Below are 19,857 nucleotides of genomic sequence, written 5' to 3' on the forward strand. Positions count from 1 at the left end.
ACCTGATTATTTCACGCTTCATTCTGCTTTTCATCCGTGGGAAATTTGTTTGGCTGAAAGATGTGTCTGAAGCTTTTTTGTGATTGTCTTTTATTTTTGGTGGGTAGAAATAGATGTTTCTTTCTTTCTAGTCTTGTGGGACTCTGGACTTCTGGCCTCAATTCTCCATTTCATTTGCAAACCTTCAGTTCTGTTCTGAACTCAATTTCTTCATGTAATTTTTGTCAATTCAGAAAATCTCACGTATATGGAAAGGTTCTAATCTCTTTCTCTAAGGATACAAATTAATTAGGTACAATATCTGCCTTTCTGGTTATTACAGTTTTTTGTCAAATGGATTGTGCTACATAACATAGATCATCATTTATCTGACAGGTAATTTAACTGCCCGAAGTACGGTTAGATTGTTTAAGCTTTTGCTATGTTAGCACCTCACTTTCAGACATTAATTTTGTGTTTTCAGATATACTCCTGTGCTGTGGCAGTCTCTCTCTCTCTCTCTCTCTCTCTCTCTCTCTCTCTCTCTCTCTCTCTCTCTCTGTAGTATAGTGTATGTGCACTTGTGTGCTTGGGACACACACACACACACACACACACACACACAGAGGTCAGAGATTGGCTTTTGTTCTCTATCATTCTCTATCTTATTATTATTTTGAGATGAATCTCTCCCTGAGCCTGCAGCTTGTGTTCTGGCCAGGCTGGCTGGCCAGCAAAGCTCTCAGAACCAATCTGACTTTGTCCCTCAGTTCTAGGGTTCCAAGCCTGCCCAGCTTTATGTGAGTGCTGAGGATCTGAACGTAGGTCATCTTGCTTTCACAGCAAGTTTTCTTACCCACCAAGCCATCTTCCTATAGAGGACTAGACTCACCTTTATAGAATGAGAATAACATCTCTGGAAGTTGGATTTGTAAAATTAAATGTTTATATTCATGCCACCAAGATCACTATCAATTTCATGCTGTTATTTTATTTGTTAATATATGTGTGATGATTTTCACTATGTAACCAGATTTTGAACTTCTTAATACAAATTTATAATAGTACAGACTATTACCTGGAACAGTATCCCACGGAAAACATGGAGTATGGCTCCAAGCACACAGTAGGGCATATTGGCTAAAACACTGGCTAATCTGGATGTTTTGCCAGCTGCACTATTTTATCATAGGTGAGGCTATGTGTAAGCCCATTACAAGAAATCCATGGAGTCTGCTTAAAGGGTAAAGGAATTTATTAGGAAGGAAGATTCACTATAGAATAGGAGATTTTCGTAGGGTCCTGGAAGGCCGAGGTACAATGCCACACTGTTCCTCTGCCTGAGTCCGACCGAGCATCCAAGCCCACAAGGGAGAGAAGAGAGGAACCTACTTGTGTCTGAGGTCTTAAAGGTAGCCCCCAGACCACGCCCCAGGGGCAGGTACTTCAAGGTCATTGGTAGATAGGATAGTTACCTGCTACATCTCTAGGGGCAGTACTTCAAGGTCATAGATAGAACAGATATCCACTACATAAGCCACTCCTGGGATTACAGTTGTCTGCTGTTTGCTTTCTGTGTGCCTTGAAGCTGAGTGTGGCCTGGGTGCTGGACAACCGCTCTAGGGTATTTCCGAAAGTCTCAGGGCTGATGCTGATACAAGGTCAGAGAGGTGCACGCACCCGAGTTGGCTGTCTGCTTATCATACATTCATTACTGTATCCATAGTGTCAACACACCTGGTTTACATGGGAAGAAATGCTGAGGAAATGCGGGCTAGATGATTGATCTGGACCCCTTGGTTCTGGGCAGTTACCAGTTTGGCATCCCTATAAGTGGTTTTCCCTCTGCAGCAGACGGCGTTTTGACGGCGGCTGTGAAAGTCAGTGCTGCTTCCTTCGCATGGAAGGTGCTCTTTTATTCTTCCCAGCCGCAATCCAGCAAACCCTCCCGCACTGAGTCTGGTGTTTTGAGACTCCTTTCAGGGTGGTTCTGGTACTCTTCTATGCACTGAAGCACAGCCATGAGGAAAGAGTCTACTGAGGAAAGTGGGGATGCTCACAAGCCTTCTGTGGCTGTAGCAACACATCTGACCATTAATCTAAAGGCTACTGAAGAAAGTGGGGATGCTCATAAGCCTTCTGTTACTATGGCAGCACACCTAACCATCAACCTAAAGGCTACTGAGGAAAACGGGGATGCTAAGCAGCCGTCTGTTTCTATGGCAACGCCCCTAACCATCAACTCAAAGGCATAGAGACTTATTTTGGCTCATGGTTTCAGAGGTCTTAGTGTGTATGGTCATGTGACATCATACTTCTTGATCAGGATGAGACAAGAACTTTGTGTGGTTTTCTTGAGTGTGAGGTAGGGGAAAGCTGTTCGCTTCATGCTGTCTCCAAAGGAAAAGGTGAATGAAGAGAGGGATGGAAGGAGAGGAGGAAGGACCTGGAACAAATACATTCCTTCAATCTATTTTTCCAATGACCCACTTCCTCTTATTAGTTCCCATCTATCAGAATTTCTGCCATTTTTCTAATAGCCCATTAAGTTATAAATTTAATACATCCATAACAATGGCATAATAAAGCCAGGCAGTGGTGGCAAACATCTTTAATTCCAGCACTCAAGAGGCAAAGGCAGGCAGATTGCTGAGTTTGAGGCCAGCCTGATCTATCAAGAGAGTTTCAGGGCAGCCAGGGCTGCACGGAGAAATGCTGTCTTGAAAAAACAAAAAAAAGAAACCCCAAACAAACAACAAACAAAAGAATGTCATAATGAAATCTATTATTTTATATGCTAGCCAAAAAATTTATCTGTGCATGCGCGTGTGTGTAAAATATCTAATGATCAGAGTTCTAAATAATTGGCATTAAAGCTAATAAGTAAAACTAAAAAAAAAAAACTATAAAACTATGAAAGGTTTATTCTATTGATAAAAAGTTGTCAAATGAAAAGTTGTCAGGTCTACTTCTGAAGCTCCTGCTTCTGAACCCTGCTATAGTGGACAGACAGCAAGCCACCAATGTTCAGTCCTTTAGCAGACAGTGCAGATCCAGAAGTAGCCTTGCTCATAGATGCTTTGGTATCATGAGGAATACAAGCAAAGCTGAAATCTAAAATCTAGACTTCATGAAGGCAGCTTCACTGTGTTCATGAGCTGTCCTATGTGATGAGGCCTTAAAATTATCTGTGAGATAAGCATGGGGATTTCAGTCTGGTTAAAGCACTTGTATTGAATCCATGTTTGCCCAAAAATTTTACTGTGTAGGCCGGGCGGTGGTGGCACATGCCCTTACTCCCAGCACTCAGGAGGCCGAGGCAGAGGCAGATGGATCTCTGTGAGTTGGAGGCCAACCTGGTCTATAGAGGAAGTCCCAGGACAGGCTCCAAAGCTACACAGAGAAATCCTGTCTTGAAAAACCAGTATATATACTGTGTAATATAGATTGCATATTTGAGGATGTTTCTTTTGGGATGGGCTGAAGATACCACATATTTATTAAGAGCCTAGAGAACCATCCTGAACAGAAGAAGCAGGCAAAAGATGATAGAATTTGAGCTTACCAAGCGTGAGGAGAGAGCAATGCCCGAGAGGATGGTTGGAGAGTCTTTAGGTAGGAGTTGAACTTCTGACAGCTGCAGAGAAGGACCAGAAGCTTCCACAGACAGAAGCTTCCATCGTGTGGTGCTAAGGCGTGCCACGGCAGAACTGTGGTCAGTTTTGGATGCTCTTCAGTTAAAGAAAATGGAGATTTAGTCAAATACGCCGACAACAGAGGATGGCAGCTCCAAGCTCTAGACTACACTCTGAAAGGAAAGTGTGCACATTCACCTGATCTTTAAAAAACTTTGGTTATAGAATTTTATACATGAATATATAGCATTGATCAAATCCACCCCCACTCCCGACATTTGAGGAAGCTTCATTTTGTAGGAGATGGTAATGGACACAGAGACTCAAAGCTGGTCCAAGTGTAGATGATTTTACCTCCTCGTAATAGAATTTTTTAAATTTACTTATTTTTATCTCATTGGTATTTTGTCTGCATGCATGTCTGTGTGAGGGTGTCAGATCCCTTGGAAGTAGAATTACAGATTGTTGTGAACTGTCGTGTGGGTGCTGGGAATTGAACTGGGATCCTCTGGAAGAACAACCGGTACTCTTAACGTCTGAGCTAACAGACCTAGTAATAGAAGTTTTTAAGAAGTAAGCTTCTGGTGTATTTGAGGGAGGGGGGAATGATTGTGTTCCCCTAGCATCAATGTGTGTGCCTGACAAATGTTTTAGGGACAGGATCGGGACAGAGACAACTGAATTTTTTTGAAAGTCCACAAACTGTGCACCAGAGCATTTAAAGTCTTCTATTTACTAGTTCACTTTGGCCAACAAAAATCATCCTCAATCAGCGTTTAGCCAAGACAACAGCCATATATATTGTGTGAATGATTATTTGGCAAGCACAGTAAGGGTTTGGTCAGAGCGTTAGAAGAATTAGTTTAGGGAAACCACAAAAAACTACCTGTGGATGTAATTTCTGAATCTCTCAGACACCAGTCATTTCTTTCGCTTCATTTTCCCATCCATGGTGTTTAAAGCCAAGGCTTGGTAAGGATGACTTACCCCCAAGTCAACCAGGGATTCTACCGCGTGACCTGAAAGTGGAACGCACAGTGCGTGACAAGAGTGTCCACAGGTTGTGGAAGAATTAGAGTCTGTGACAGTAATCTGTGACTTGGTTCCTCTCTGTAGTGAAGATAATGGGAGAGGAGGCGGGGAGCAGGAGGAAAGGAAGGTTGGGTCCATTTTCCGTCATCTCCTTTAGGGTCCCCCCTTTGATTCCCCTTCAGGAAGTGAAGTAGAAAAAAAAAACCTGCATTCGTCAGTCACTCTGGGTCAACCACAACTTACAGACAGTAAGGAGGTCAGTGGAAACAGGGACAGTGATTGCTATAAAAGTGACAGGTACTGTCATTGACATACCCAGGAAGACATACTCAGAAGAAAGAGTTTCCTGAACAAAGAAGCAGCCAGCTGGAAACAAGCATGAAGGGTCCGTGTGAGACAGCCATGGTAAGTGGTGCTGATGTCTAGGGTAAGGGTAAATGCGTCTAAGCGGTAAAGAAGGGAGATTTCCAAGGCTTCAGACCTTCTAGGAGTCTTTTGTGGATTAGTTCTTTAAAAAATGAAGTTAAGTTTAATTTCTGATTTGTCTGGTGGAGAAAAAGAAAAAAACCAATGAACCAAAAGCAGCAAAGTTACAGGGAGTGGAAAGCATAGATCTTACCTGACAGATTTTGCTCAGGTGAGTTAGTGTGTGTATCTGGTATCACAAGGGACCATGATGGTCTCTCTTAGCTACTCATTATAGACTCAGGTTGGCCAGAAAATACTTGATGGTGAGAGCCAAGCCAAGCTTTTATATATACATACATACATACATGTATGTATATATATATATATATATATATATATATATATATATATAGTGTGTATATATGTGTGTGTGTATAAATTCCAAGGAAGGAGTAGCTATGTAATATCACATATAATACTATCTGATATACATTAGGTATTAATATATAATTTATATCCCAAGGAAGCAGAGAACCCAAGGTTTGGTTCGTTCAAGACTATGGTAGTATTTTGGGTGGTGGAAGAACAACCACCCAGTTAAACTTGGACAGCTCCTGGAGAAGCTTTTCATGTCTTTGATACCTGATCAATTAACTAATTAATTTGCTTGGTCTTTCTCCTTCTAGAAGCTAGTGGAATGTTAGTATAATACAATTCTACTCCTCACTACTTACAACTGGAGTCATGGCCGACATTAATTGGATAAACGTGGGAAGCGTTTAACATAGAGGCACATGGACCAGGCATAGGAAATCACACTGTGTAATTGGTTCGGATAATCTTCTGATCTTCCTTGTACGAGCCTTGCAACTTCAAAGAGCTGGGCTTTTATAAAGGGCTCATGCTTTCTGACAATGGTGATATTGACTTGATTGTTAGTATTTTATTTTAGAGATTACCACAAGCCACCAAAGCACAGTATTTAGGGACGTAAGGCTTTGAAGTCAGACAAGTTTGACTCCGCTATCTGCTAAATGTGGGATTTGGCATTAGTCATCACCCTTTGTGAAATTAATTTTCTCAGCCATGCAGCAGTATGATAATAGTGTCTCCTTACAGTGTTTGGGGGGAGGGATTAATTGGTATAGCAGGATGAATCTCTATTTGTGAGGTAGATCATGAATGCTTAGTTTCTGTTTAATTTGGACACTCTAATTTGCTGTAAGAGATAAAGGTAGCAAAGGCATGTAAATGTTAATTCTTAATGTTATTGTTTTTGCTTTTTGAGACAAGATCTTCCTGTGTGGCCCAGGCTAGTCTTGAGTTTGCTATGTAACTCGGACTGGTCTGGAACTGGCAATCCTTCTGCCTCCCTTTCTGGAGTGCTGGGTCTACAGGAGTGTGCCACCAAGCCTAGCTCAGTGTTATTATCATTACCTCTGAGACCCTCATCAACCCACAGAAATAGACAGTTAATATGCTGCCCATTACACAGTGAAAGGGAGTTCAATCATCTGTTCTTTGTTTGCTGTCATTGAATAGTGTAATGCACAACTGTGACCCGAATCATCTGTGGGTGATCAAGAGGCAAGATTCTTAACCTAACACCATTGTATCCAAGCTAATCCTTTGGGTAGTCTAGTGTTCCAAACCATTTCTATTTCTTTGAGAAAGAAAAATCAGATGGATTGTCAGCAAGAAGCATGGCAGTGAACATGGCATGGAAATGGGATTGGGTAAAGGGGGGCCAGCCGAGAGGACACACTATGGTAATTGAGGTGCATTTGGATGGAGTTTAGAGCTGACCAGGTTCCGTAGCCTATTCTTGAGTGAGGAGGTCACAGATTGCAGGTAAGTGTAGGGGCAATGTGCAGCTGGGCTCACATCAGAGTAACATACAAAACTAAGCTGAAAAGGTTCACATTCTATGAATAGTTTCAGTATTCTCCTGCCTGTTTCCCATTCTACAGGGTGAGAATTATATTTATTAATCTGCTTTAAGGGTGGCATATAAGAATTCAAGCCTGTAAAACACTCTCAGCTTCCCTGGGAAGTATTGTTTGTATCATTCTTCAGACTCAGCACCAGCCTTATCAGAGCCCCCAAACACTAAAAACGATACTGTCAGGAAGCAAGCAGTGATTTGATGATATTATATGATTTCCTGATAAAGGCCCCATGGCTTTCAATACCTCTGGTTTTCAGATGCAGTGGATAGAATATTTAGAATTCTTGTGTCCTGTAATGACACACAACTAAGATTAATGTGGATAATAGTAGTGACGACCTTCAGTGACTGGCTGTGACCAAGCATTGCCATGGAAAGTGGAGCCTGTAGACTGGCATTAAGAGGCTGAAAATCTGCCAAGTTCTTGATTGCTTCTCAGACTAAGTCCTTCATCTATCTGATTAGATAATTAAGATGAGTTCTGTCTGCCTCATGAGACAGTGGGTAGAATCTAGTGTTTAAAGAGCCATGAAAATGTTTTCTAAAATACCCCATGAATATTTAAGTATTAATAAAAATAGTAATGACTTGTTAGGAGCATGGTAGTTGTCTTAGTTGTTTTTTTCTATTGCTGTGATAAAACACCAGGAACAAGGCAACACGTAAAAGAAAGTGTCCAATTTGGTACCCACAGTTTCTGAGGGTTAACTCCATGATCATCATGACTGCAGGCAGGTAGGCAGGGTGTAGAATCAGTAGCTGAGAGCTCACATCTTAAGACATAACCATGAGGCAGAGCTAACTGGGGATGATGAAAGACTTTTGAAAAATCAAAGCCCACTCCAGTGACACACTCTCTCCAACAAGACCGCATATCAGCCTATGGAGGGCATTCTCATTTGAACCACTACAATAATTGTCATGAATCACATAACCCACGCTATAGTGACTTTCAGTCTTGATAATGAAAATTAGAAGTGAGTCAGTGAACATGATATACAAGAGGAAGGAGAAGACTCAGAGGAGAGATTTACTTAAGAAACCTAAATAAGTGGTTGATCGGTGAGTGACTCTGTTTGCTAAACTTCCAGGCACTTGCGAAGACTACATTCCACATCCATCTCACATGCAGTGAGTGTCACATCGGTATAGTGCCAACAGTTGTTACCTGCATCAAATCCTCATCACGTGCTTACAGGGGTCTTTAGGACTTTTGTGGATGTAGGAAACCAAGTCACTGTGGTGTGAGTCCTAGAATTGAGTTATGGACGCCAGACAGTTGACTCTAGAGATAATGCCCCAAACCACAACACTATGACCCCTAGTACTAGTTACTGAGCGAACCAATGACTGTGGAGGGGAAAACAGACATGACTGCTGATTATCTGGAGGCAAATCTGCCTCATCCTGCATCTTGATTTCTACTTATTACTAGTGATCTTGGTACAGCAGGTTGGTACGATGACCTTTCTGTGTGTGCTGGGCATTACTTGCACCCAGGCTTGTCTTTTAAACCAACACACACAATCACTTTCCCTTCCCACACAGTATTAACCTGAGCAACATGGAGCCCAGAAGTTGAAAGTTCAGCTTCAGTTCCTCTGTCCATCCCCAGTGATGGTCAAGCAGGGATGGCAGTGTGGGCAAGGGATAGTCACAACAAAGGGAAGCTGTTGAGTTCCCAGCTCCTCTTGTGGGTAGGTCTTCACTGAGTACTTTCTTTGTGTGTTTTTGTAACAGCAGATAAACTGACATTTCAATATTAGTGTGGAAAATATATTTATGCCACAGCTTAAAGAAATGGCTTCCATCCTCTGCTGTTGTGCGCCATTAGTGCCCCTGCGTCTTTCAATTAGCATCGATAATTGGAAGTTTGCTGTGGTTGGTTTTGCATAATCTTTTACTCAATGAGCTGAGCTCAACTCTATTGTTTAATATAACTGTGTCGCCCTGCCCTGTTCATTCATTCACTTACCCATCCTTTCATTCATTCAGAAAGCTTTTATGGAACACCCTTGCTGTGCACGTTCTCATACAGAAAGTTTTACTTTAACAGGTCTAAGTCTGATATGAACACACATAACACCTTTCTAGAAGAACATAAAGAAATGCTTCATGAGTGATAAATGATAAAATCTTTATTATTTATTGTTGATAAATATACTTCTAATTGAACTACATATGAATGGGGCCCTGATGGTAGGGTGAGATTTGGAGGGATGTCCTGGAGGAAGCCTTTGTGGAATATAAGTCGAGGCTTAAATTCAAGAGGCTTTTAATGACCGGTCTTTCTGTTTCACACTCTGGTAACATTAGGGATTACTGTTCTCATTGCCAGTGACTACCTGTAGAAAGAAAGAAACCTTGGTCCAATAAAGAGACTGCATATATAGAGTTGGAGTTCAGCTACATCGCACCACCAGGGCTCTAGCCATCAGCAATCTTCTCTATTTTCCAGTTCAAGTCCCTGCTACTGTTGATGTTGGGGCTTGCCATCCTGAGAGGGGTAGCAGCACGGAAGAACCCCAAAGCTCCTGTCCCTCAGAAGGCTGGGAATTGCCCTCCCCTGGAGGATAACAGTGTGAGAGTTGACATCCGCATCTTCAATCAAAATCAGGGCATTTCTGTCTCACATGACTTCCAGAATCGCTCCAGCTCCCCATGGGATTACAAGTAAGTCAGGGGAGATAGATATCCATATTCCATTGAAAAATGTGCTAAACCAGATGTGGTGGTACATGACTTTAATCCCAATGCTCAGGAGGCAGAGGCAGGTAGATCTCTGAGTTCAAGGCCAGCTTGATCTACATACTGAATTCCAGGACAGCCAAAACTAAAGAAAAATGTTCTAAATTATCTAATTATTATTGATTATAAAGCCTCATTCTTCTCCGTACTCAGGACTCACATTCACTCTTTTTCTGAGATGGAGGTCTCACTCTGTAGCTCAGGTTGCCCTGGAACTTCCTAGGTAGCCCAGGCTAACCTCAGACCCATGGTTATCCTTCTGCCTCAGCCTTCCGAGTTCTGGGATTACAGGAGTGCTACGTTATGCATTATTATCACTGGATGAGGGTAAGTGGAAACCAGAAGTCAGTTTAAGGAAGCACTCAGATTCGATGTTACTTTGAGTAGTGAGGGTAAGAAACAGGTGTGGAAGAGAGGTCAGCTTGAGATGTAGACGTCTACTGTGTAGGGTAGAGTCTTGTGATTTTATCTTAAGATATAGGTTAAGCTCCCACTTATACTCTTCAAATACATCCATAAAAACAGATTCCAGGGACAAAGCAGTGCTTTGGGGGCACTTCCTGAGAGGTTTGCACACTGCGGCAAGCCCACGAGGCTGCCTGTCTCCAGGCAGAGGTGAATATAAAGAGAGAAACTGAGAGAGGCTTTGGATTCATAAATCTCTAGGGCTTTGATTTTCCTTTCCAAGCAGTGAATTTTTATGGGTTGTACATTGGGAGACCTATTAGTGATGTTCACTTTCTGCTTAAAGGACGTGTAATAATTGTAATAACAATACAAATAAACTACAGGTCTAAGATGAACTGAACCCTAATGTCATTTATGGGGTTGCTTTACATGCCTTCATACTACGTAAAAATCCTCAACAGTCCCCCTGAGAGAATGATATGGCGAGAAGCCCCATTTTATGGTGGAGGCATTTGGGGCATGGGGAGTTACTTAACAGCTAGAGCTTGGTCCAAGAATCTGGAGCGGGTGCTGCTCCCTGTGTGACTCAGAACCTCCCCTGGAGGGGGACACCCAGCTGCCGGAGCCCTTCTCTCTCCCTGGCCTCAACATCCTTTGTTGCTTTTTTGTTTTTATTCAGCATCACCCGAGACCCCCACCGGTTCCCCTCAGAGATCGCCGAGGCCCAGTGCAGATATTCAGGCTGCATCAATGCCCAGGGGCAGGAAGACAGCTCCATGAACTCCGTTGCCATCCATCAAGAAATCCTGGTCCTCCGGCGGGAGCCCCAGGGCTGTTCTAATTCCTTCAGGCTGGAGAAGATGCGGGTCAAGGTTGGCTGCACCTGCGTCACTCCCATCGTGCACCGCGCGGCCTGACCAAGCTCCACAGCAGCAAACGCAGTTGAAGAAGCCGAGGAAGTGCCTCTCTTTACCCAGTGCTCTGCTTGAAGCCTGATCTCTAAGTCTTCCTGCTTCCTAGGACTCTTAGTAAGATGCGCATGGCATTCTTGAAGCTCTGTACTCGATGCAATGCTAACTTCCTGGCGTGCTTTAGAACTGTGACCAGTTCTGATGTGTTCCAATGCCTTAAACTTCTGAAAATCAAGAATTAAGACACCCTTGGCCCAGCCCCTTTATGTTACATGATGGCCGCATTTTTTTTTTTTTTTTTTTTTGGTTAATACTATCACTTTGATACAGTATCATTCTTGTAGAGTTCAAAGAAATGCTCTTCTTTCAGATGGAAATTTCAGCATGTATGGGAGGGGGATTTGTAGTGTGGGCTGGGTCAACAAGGATGGGGCAAGCATCTGATAGTTCTGTTTATAGAAAAATTTGCTAAATATAAATGAGGCTGGAATAAACTATTATGTATTTATATTTGTAGAACTATACATATATTTATGACCTATTGATTATACAAAAATTTAGCAGAAGTTAATATATCCATTAATTATATAATAAAATATTTTTAATTAAAAATATTTGAAGTATGTGCTGGTTAGTTTTTGTTAACTTGATACAAACTTGAACGACCTGGTAAGAGGGAACCTCAGCTGAGGAATTGACTGCAGCAGGTTAATTAGTCTCTGGGCATGTCTGGGGGCATCTTCTTGATTAATGATTGTTGTGGGAGGACCCGGCCCATTGTGGGTGGTGCCACCTCTGGGCAGGCAGTACTGGCTTGTATCAGAAGGCAGGCTGCGGAGAGTGAGCTAGTGAGCAGCGTTCCTGCATCATCTCTGCTTCAGTTCCTGCCTTGAGTTCCTGCCATGACTTCCCTCCATGATGGGCTATAACTCACAAGCCAAGCACATCTGTCTCCCTCTAAGTTCCTTTTGCTTGTGGTAATTAACATGGCAACATGGAAATTAAGGAAGGCAAAGTTTTTGTTTCTATTTCCAGTTTGCACTCCCAAGACCTTACAGCCCTAAAGATTTTGAAATTCTGTATGTATGTCATTTGTTTATCATATTTCCTCGTCAGACTACTGGTGTTAGAGTTGTTATTAATGAAATCGAGGTTCCGTTAATGATGCAAGCAGAATTCAAGTGTGGGGGCAGCATGTTACTCATCCACTCTTCTGGCCACATTATGCTATAAAGCAAACATTTACTGATTGCTGTTAGCCACTAGAGGTACACAGTGGAGAAAGATGTACAGAGGATGTACAGCAGCCAGCCCCAGAACCCTGTCATTAGGGCCATGTGGTTCCTTTGCCTCCTTCTCCCTTTGACTTCTCGACCTTATGGGGTCACCAGGAGTCTTTTTGTCAGACTCCAATGCTACTTGGAGATACACAGAATGCAGATCACAGTCTCTGGGAAACGTGTGTCTCCCTTTTTCTAGATAGAGCATATCACATCTCTCTTTCACGGCTGCCATGCCACCAGCTTTAAGAACATCCACATTGCTGCTGCATTCCAGGTGCCAGAGGAAGTGAGATGTACGACCTTTCTCCTATCTGGGATTTGGTGTTGGGTCAGGCAGATAGTAGGAGCTTGGGGCTTCCGTTTCTAACTTGTGCATGATCTAACGACAGGAAGGATGCTCCAGCATGTGCTCTTCACTTATTCACAAATGAACCTGCAGCAAACAACCGTAGGGTTCATTGCCTAATGAGCCACCTGTGGCTAGTTCTGGGCGCTGGATTGCAGGAATGACAGAAGCCTGGCAACATTTCCCAAGACAGCGCTGGTGATGTAAAAATGATCTGAATTCTGAGGCTCAGTTAAAGACTGGAGAGAGGTTCCTCTTGATGGCAGTCTCATGGTGAGGGCCAAATAGACCACTATAGCCCCTGGTTCACTTCCCCATTTATGAATGTAGCCTGGAGGAATTTGGTGACTTGTTCAAGGTCACTCAAGCAGTTACTGGCAGGAACAGGCTCACAGGCTCCAGGTTTAACACCATTGCATTCTGGTTTTCCAGTATTGCCAGAGTGTGTCTGATAACATGTCAGTTATCATGTTATCCGTGATAGCATGACAAGACCCATGCCAGCCATTTCTCTGTATGGACTTGCATTGGCTGTGGGAGAAGCTACAGAAGTACCACATCCTGTGTCTCCAAACACATTGCTCACTGAGCTGCCAGAGGCTGAGCAAGCTTGCCTTCTTGGCTTGCGGCTAAAGCTGAAACTGCACACCCTCTTCTACTCAGGAGGTGGCACACTGCACCCGTGCGTTCTCGGATTCTTCAGCACAGACGGAAAAGAAAGGAATGGCTGGCTGCACCTCTTTGCTCAGGTGATTGTGAGACACCACGGAGCAGAATGAGGATGCTGTGGTCATCGGCTTTGCCAAGATGTCTTAGAGGCAGAAGTCCCTCCATTTTCCCTGAAGACACAGACTGAGTTGAATGGCTTAGGTTTTTGAATAGAGAGTTTCCGTCATAGTGTGTGGGGAGATTTCCACATAGGAACTTGAAAGCACATAGCTATTTCTGTCCTTTCCTTTTCTTCCCTCCCTCCAGGCTTTGCTTATTTGCCGCCCCCTCTCCAATGTCTCCTACAGACCAAGCTGTCCAAGGGCTTGGACTTCTGATCCTCCGGCATCTACCTCCCGAGTGCTGGGATTACAGGTGTGGAGCACCGCACTCAGTTTTACTGGGCTTCCTGCATGCTAGGCTGCAACTGAGCTGCATTCCTATCCCACGCATAGTTGCTTATTTTTAGTTACTCACGAAGGTCTCAGCTGAGAGGAAAAATAATGCCCCCCTCAACCATGCCATTGTCCTAAAAACAGTAAATAACAAAAGCAAATGTACCCCTTGTACCTAACGTCAAAGTTCATTATAATGTACTCTGTGGGTGTAATTTGGAAAAGAAGCAATACATTTCAGGAGTGATATGTGACCCAGTAGATAAATGTACATTTTATGAGTTGTGATAGCCTTACTCGTTAGTGGGGACCAGTTTTGCGTTTTGCTCAATAATGAAGAAGACTGTATTTTAAAACTAAGACTAAGAACAGAAAATGACTGTGATTGTGCATTAAAGGGTTTTCACATGGAAAATGGAAATTCTTCCTTTATGCTGTGCAAATGTCATAGCAATATCAGAGACGACTGCATGACGGCTGAGCGCAAGGATGCTGGAGCCAGATGCTGGGGTAAAATGTTTGTTCTGGGTCTTACTGCTTCATGCTGATTGCTAGTGATTTGAACAAGTTACTCAGACTTGCTCCGCTTGCCTTTCCTCAGTTGTAAGAGGGGCATGCTGTCAGTACCAGCCTCATAGAGTTTCTAATAAGATGTTTTAGTTTTTAAAATTATGTGTGTGTGTGGGTTTGTGCATGTCAGTGCGGTGCCCATGGGGTCCAGAAGTAGGTGTCAGAGTCCCTGGTGCTTGAGTGGTGGAGGTATAGGTAGCTGTGAGCTGCCTCATGTGGGTCCTGGGAATGAACCTGGTCTTGTGCAAGAGCACCAAGAGCTTAACTTCTGAGCCATCTCTCCAGCCCCGCCCCGCCCCGCCGCCGCCACCTCCAGGCCTAGTAGAGTTTTTAAGAGGATAGAATAAGGTGATTGGTTAAGAGGGTTCAGACAGTACCTGGCAGCTGGGCCATGGTGGCGCACACCTTTGATCCCAGCACTTGGTAACCACTATTTCTTTCTTTCTTTTTTTTTTTTTTTGTTTTGTGTATGTTTTTTTTCAAGACAGGGTTTCTCTGTGTAGTTTTGGTGCCTGTCCTGGAACTCACTTTGTAGACCAGGCTGGCTGGCTTCGAACTCACAGAGATCCACCTTGCTCTGCCTCCCGAGTACTGGGATTAAAGGCGTCCGCCGCCGCCGCCCGGTGGTGACCACTATTTATAAAGAGAAGTTCTTAGGCTACAACTAAGTCTATAACTGTGACATACTACTGAGCTATGCCAGTCCTTGGCATACACCTAAAATTCCCGGCATCCTACTACAGAGACACTTGCTCAGCAGTGTTTGTTTTTGTTCTGTTCCCAATAGCTAGGAAATGGAAACAGCCTAAATGTCCTTCAATCGACGAATGAGTGTGAACATCTGATATATGTCCACAATAGAGTCTATTTGTCTGTAAAGGAAGAAATGAAATCATGAAATTCTCAGGGAAATAGGTGGAACTGGAAAATACGTTGAGCAAGGGAATCCAGACCCAGAAAGAGAAATGGCTGCATGTCCTCTCTTAGCTGCAGATACTAGCTCTGAATCTTTAGATTTGAGTGTATAACCTGTGTGACTGCAGGGGTTAGGGAAGTGGAAAGGGACCATGGGGAGAGGAGGGAGAGGAAGAGGAGGGAGAGGAAGAGGAGGCTGTAGGACACAGGTACCATGGAGGGGGAAATGGGATAAACAATGGCAGAGAGACTTTAATGGGAGAGGGAGGATAATACAGAAGGAGAAGGAGGAAGAAAAGAAAACACTAACGATGTTTGAAAAATTCATAGAGAACTTTTTTATAAGTTTCCTTGAAATCCATATGATATCTTGTCTCACACACACATACATACACACACACACACACACACACACACACACACACACACACACACACACATACAGCAATAATGCTTCCCCAAGAGACACAGACTATCTAACAAAACTCCAGTGCCAGGCATGGGGAGTCTCCTTTTGAGTTGTGGATCAGGGGGATTCAAGAGACCCCTGAAGCAATCTAGACAAGATGCCATTGCCCTTGGGTCTTCCAGAACATGGAGTTGAGACCCCATTGCTGAGGAGATCACACACTTTGGACACTGGACTTGGAGGAACGGAGATGGAGCTCACCTGTAAGTCCCCTCCTTGAGGACTAAGTCTCAGAGGATAAGAAGGTACTATATTAGCTGCCAATAGGAAAATCAACAAACAAAAACAATCAACAGCTCTATCTAGCTATAAAGCTTACAAACCACAACTATGACCGGCTCAGTAAGATATTGTGAATGTTCCAATAGTAGCTTTTTTTCTCTTAGGAGCAACTAGTAATTGTCTAATTGGGCTTAAGGCCAACTCAACAGGAGGTAATTATGCCAAGTATTATAAACCTATTCAACTACCTATGGCTGGAGAGATCATGGACCCTTGAAGAGAGTCTACTCCTGCCACTTATCCTAAACCAATATAATTTCTAACTGTATTCTAAGTACTTATCCTTATACCCACAGATAAGCTCTCACCCCACCATCAAAGAAGCTTTTTTTGCAGCAGCAGCTAGAGACTATTCTAGAGTTCCACAACTGGTCAAACTGCAGAGAACAGGTAACTGTGAGAATGCAAGTTCCAGCCAATACAGCTACAATGAAATCTCTATAGAGAAGAAGGATAAGTCATGTTGTAAGAGCCAGAGGACCAGGATGCTGTTACAACGTTCTGTCTTTCTAGACAAGGCAGGGGAGGAGCATCCATGAAATTCAACAAGATCTGTACAACAACACTCGTGGACCCGACAATATGAATAGAGAAAATTTCACAAGGCCTAGCCCTAGATGAAGCCCTCCATGACTACTACTGCGGGAGAACTGATTTCTCCAGATGAGCCCCTCTGATAGGTCCAACCTATCAGTCATCTCTGAATGATGTGCATAGGAGCAACACTAAGTGGACTCAATAGGTTTTGAGAGGGGAAGGAGAGGGCTGGAAATGGTGTAAATATAGTACCCATGCATGGAATTCTCAAAAAAAAAATAGACAATGCTTATAGCTATTGTAGTTACTTTAAAACAAATTATAAACTAGGTAATATAGACAGAAGAGACTCTTTGTCCTCTCTCACTATATTGCATGTTAAGATTCTGTGTACATGTGTTTCCACATCAACAGCTTGCCTTGGACAAGTTACTTCTTTTTGTCTCAGTTTTCTTAACTATAAAATGGGTGAGAATAGTATCTCCCTCTGAAGTTTGGGAGACCCATTAAAAGATGTATTAAATGTAAAACATTCAGAGTAGTTCCCAGCTACTCCAGGCGGCTACCAGTATCGCAATTGTGTGGACTATAATTCTTGTTGTCCAAGTTAAGTGGATCAATGGATTAAACCAAGGTGGGGTTATGATTCGTCACAAAATCCATAGACTTGGGAGTCTGCTGGCTTACTTCTGTGGTTTCCTTCTGTGCTGTTCGTAGTTGACATACCACAGCCCTTTGTATGTCCTGAGGGTGAGAACCAGATCTTGTTTGTAGTGGTGACAGCACCATAGGTCCCTTAACCATGTCTTACAACCACATTCTCATGGCCGTGGGGCTGGCGGGATGGCTTAGTGCGTTAATGCACTTGCTACTTCAGGGCTATGGAGAAAGCAGCCCTGTGGGTGGGCTGCCCTGGAGTACACTGGAGTGTCCTGAAGGCCAGAGTTCATCCTGTTCAACTGTAGCTGTCCCCTAGGAGGGGATGCCATGCTCACATAAAGTGCTTTGTATTTTTAAGATCAAGAGCTCCCCTAGATTCTAGGTTCTGCTGACACCACACTCCTGGTTTCTCACCACCTAAGAAGACAGAAACCCCAGATGTCATGCAGACCACTTGTCAAATGCCTGATTGCCTTCTGTGGTCACCTGAAACCCCAAGTGAGAATCTCTTAAGGAAACCAATGCTTGCTTCTGTCTCTCGCTGTTGACGACGTCTGCACGGAGACACCTGTCTTCAGGATTGCATGCTTGAAAATAAACCCCAAATAGAATTAAGTATATATGTAAAAAAAATCAATCTTTTCTTTTGGGTCCATGTTGTTCAGCTTATTAACATCTGTTCAATGCCATTATTTGCGTTTGAGGATTTGGGTGAATTACTAATGAGCCGCAATTGTCAAATGGGAAGGAATTTTATTGAGCGGAACGATGATACAATCATTTCCATTGTACAGTAGGAACGCCATTGGTTTTAGAAGTAGCAGAATGCTTTGTAATGGAAGCTGACGCTTGCTCGGTCATCACAATAGGATGATCTTTAAAGTCTCCATGCATTCAGTCATCACAATAATCTTGTGAAGGAGGAAATATTAAGCAGCCTCACTCTGCAGATAAGGGGGTTGCTTATATTCAGGGATGGGTTTGTCTCTCCAGGGTACGGGAAAGATCTAAGTAAACTCTCTTGTTCTGCTTGCTTGAGTTATTTAAAAAAACAAAACAAAAAAAAAACATTAATTTTAGAGGTTCCAGAGCCCAGAAATGCTGACTTCCTACTGGCTTATTCATAGAAGATGCCTCTGATTGGAGCCAATGAACGGATGGAAGGCTGAGGTCCAGCAAGTGTTCTCTCCCCTGTCCTCCAGAGGAACGTTGGCTTTTTATAAAAAAAATCTCCTCAGGTGCTCTGGGAAAAGGCAATATGTTTGCTATCTCCTCCTGTTCTTGAGGAAAGAATGGTGTCTCATGTATCCCAATAATTAATTGCACACAGTTAACTACTCCCAAAGGAACTAACAAGACTTGGGTCATAGAGTTCCTAGTCAGTAACTGTGCTCCAGAACCTCGAACATGTGGTGACACAGACGGTAACAGCTCACGAGTCTCAAGAGCACACCACTAGACACTGAACTCCACGAGGCCTGCCAGTCTGGTATGCCCTCCTCAGCGCCTAACAGAAGCCTCGCACCTGTTGGAGACATCGCCCATCTTCTTCAGTCTGCTGGCATCCCACCTGCTACTTCGTAGCTACAGAGAAAGCAGCCCTGGGGTGGGGGAGCAGCCCTGGGTGAGCTTTCCCACTTTCTCCAATAACTCGTTCTTTTTTCTGTTCACACATACACACACACACACATATGTATGCAATATATATAAACACACATATTTTATTCTGAACACCATCTCCCTTACTTTCTATTACCTCCCTCCCACCACCATCCCCATCTCATCCTCTCTACAAGTCCCTTTCCCACATTCACATCTTTTTGTTTGGCACCCCACTAAGTGACCACGGGCTGGGAACTGTCCCTTCAAGCACGGTGAGCTCATTTGTGGCTTTATAACTGAAGACATGTCTGCCCCTCCTCCAGAACGCGTCGGCTATCTAGACTTCAGCAGAGAGGGGCAGGGCCGTAGGTGCCCCCTTCCTATGTCTCTTCACCGTTGACAGACCCTGTCACATACAGAGCCATTGTAGGCAGCATCTGCCCCTATGACATCGTGCTTGCATTGATGCGTCATTCCCAGGAAATAGAATTTCACAGTTCTTTTCCAAGACATTCTGACTCACGCATTCCCTCTGCTTGCCCTTCCATATCATTTCCTGAGCCTTAGGTGGGGTGGTATTTAGGAGGCTCAGCATTCAGCTGTCACTTATTCTCAGCACCTTGAGCAGCCGTTCATCTTTGCATTTGCTGATGTCATTTGTGAAGAGAAGTTTCTCTGCTTAAGTCTGAAAGCAATATACGTCTTTGGGTATAAACAGAAATATCTAGAAGGCAGCTTGGTACTGTGTCAATTTAGCTACTGTAGGGCCAAAAGCATCCTCAACCACGGGTTTTTAACCAAGTATCAGGCATGTATTGTTTCTTGAGGAGTGGGCCTCAAAACCAGAGAGTGCTTGGTTGTCCATGTACCAGCTGTGCCACTGTTGGAAGTTGGTATTGTGGTTGTAGGGTTCTCAGTTAGGTAAGGCAACTGATGCCTTTCCTTGTCTGGCAGCCTGCATTTCATCTTCCAGTGCTATGAAAGCAGGCGAATAGGGAGAAAGCTGTCATGTCAGTTCCGG

At 43.5% G+C, this 19,857-nt stretch overlaps 1 protein-coding gene across 1 annotated transcript; it reads left to right on the forward strand.

The window, feature by feature from the left end:
* The first annotated feature begins 1,757 nt into the window (after positions 1–1,757).
* Il17f (interleukin 17F) lies at positions 1,758–11,368 on the forward strand. Its single transcript, XM_037199575.1, has 3 exons — positions 1,758–1,859; positions 9,461–9,675; positions 10,838–11,368. The coding sequence occupies exons 1-3, from the start codon at positions 1,758–1,760 to the stop codon at positions 11,073–11,075; spliced, it is 555 nt and encodes a 184-aa protein (XP_037055470.1). The 3' UTR covers positions 11,076–11,368.
* The last annotated feature ends 8,489 nt before the right edge of the window (positions 11,369–19,857 follow it).

Source organism: Peromyscus leucopus, chromosome 16_21 (genome assembly GCF_004664715.2).
Source record: "Peromyscus leucopus breed LL Stock chromosome 16_21, UCI_PerLeu_2.1, whole genome shotgun sequence".
NCBI lineage: Eukaryota > Metazoa > Chordata > Mammalia > Rodentia > Cricetidae > Peromyscus > Peromyscus leucopus.

Excerpts from the sequence above, each read along its gene's own strand:
- Il17f (XM_037199575.1), top strand. The coding sequence starts at position 1,758 with ATGATTGATCTGGACCCCTTGGTTCTGGGCAGTTACCAGTTTGGCATC. Across the intron at positions 1,860-9,460 it reads TTTTGACGGCGGCTGTGAAA|TTCAAGTCCCTGCTACTGTT; the intron begins GTCAGTGCTGCT and ends TCTATTTTCCAG. Across the intron at positions 9,676-10,837 it reads AGCTCCCCATGGGATTACAA|CATCACCCGAGACCCCCACC; the intron begins GTAAGTCAGGGG and ends GTTTTTATTCAG.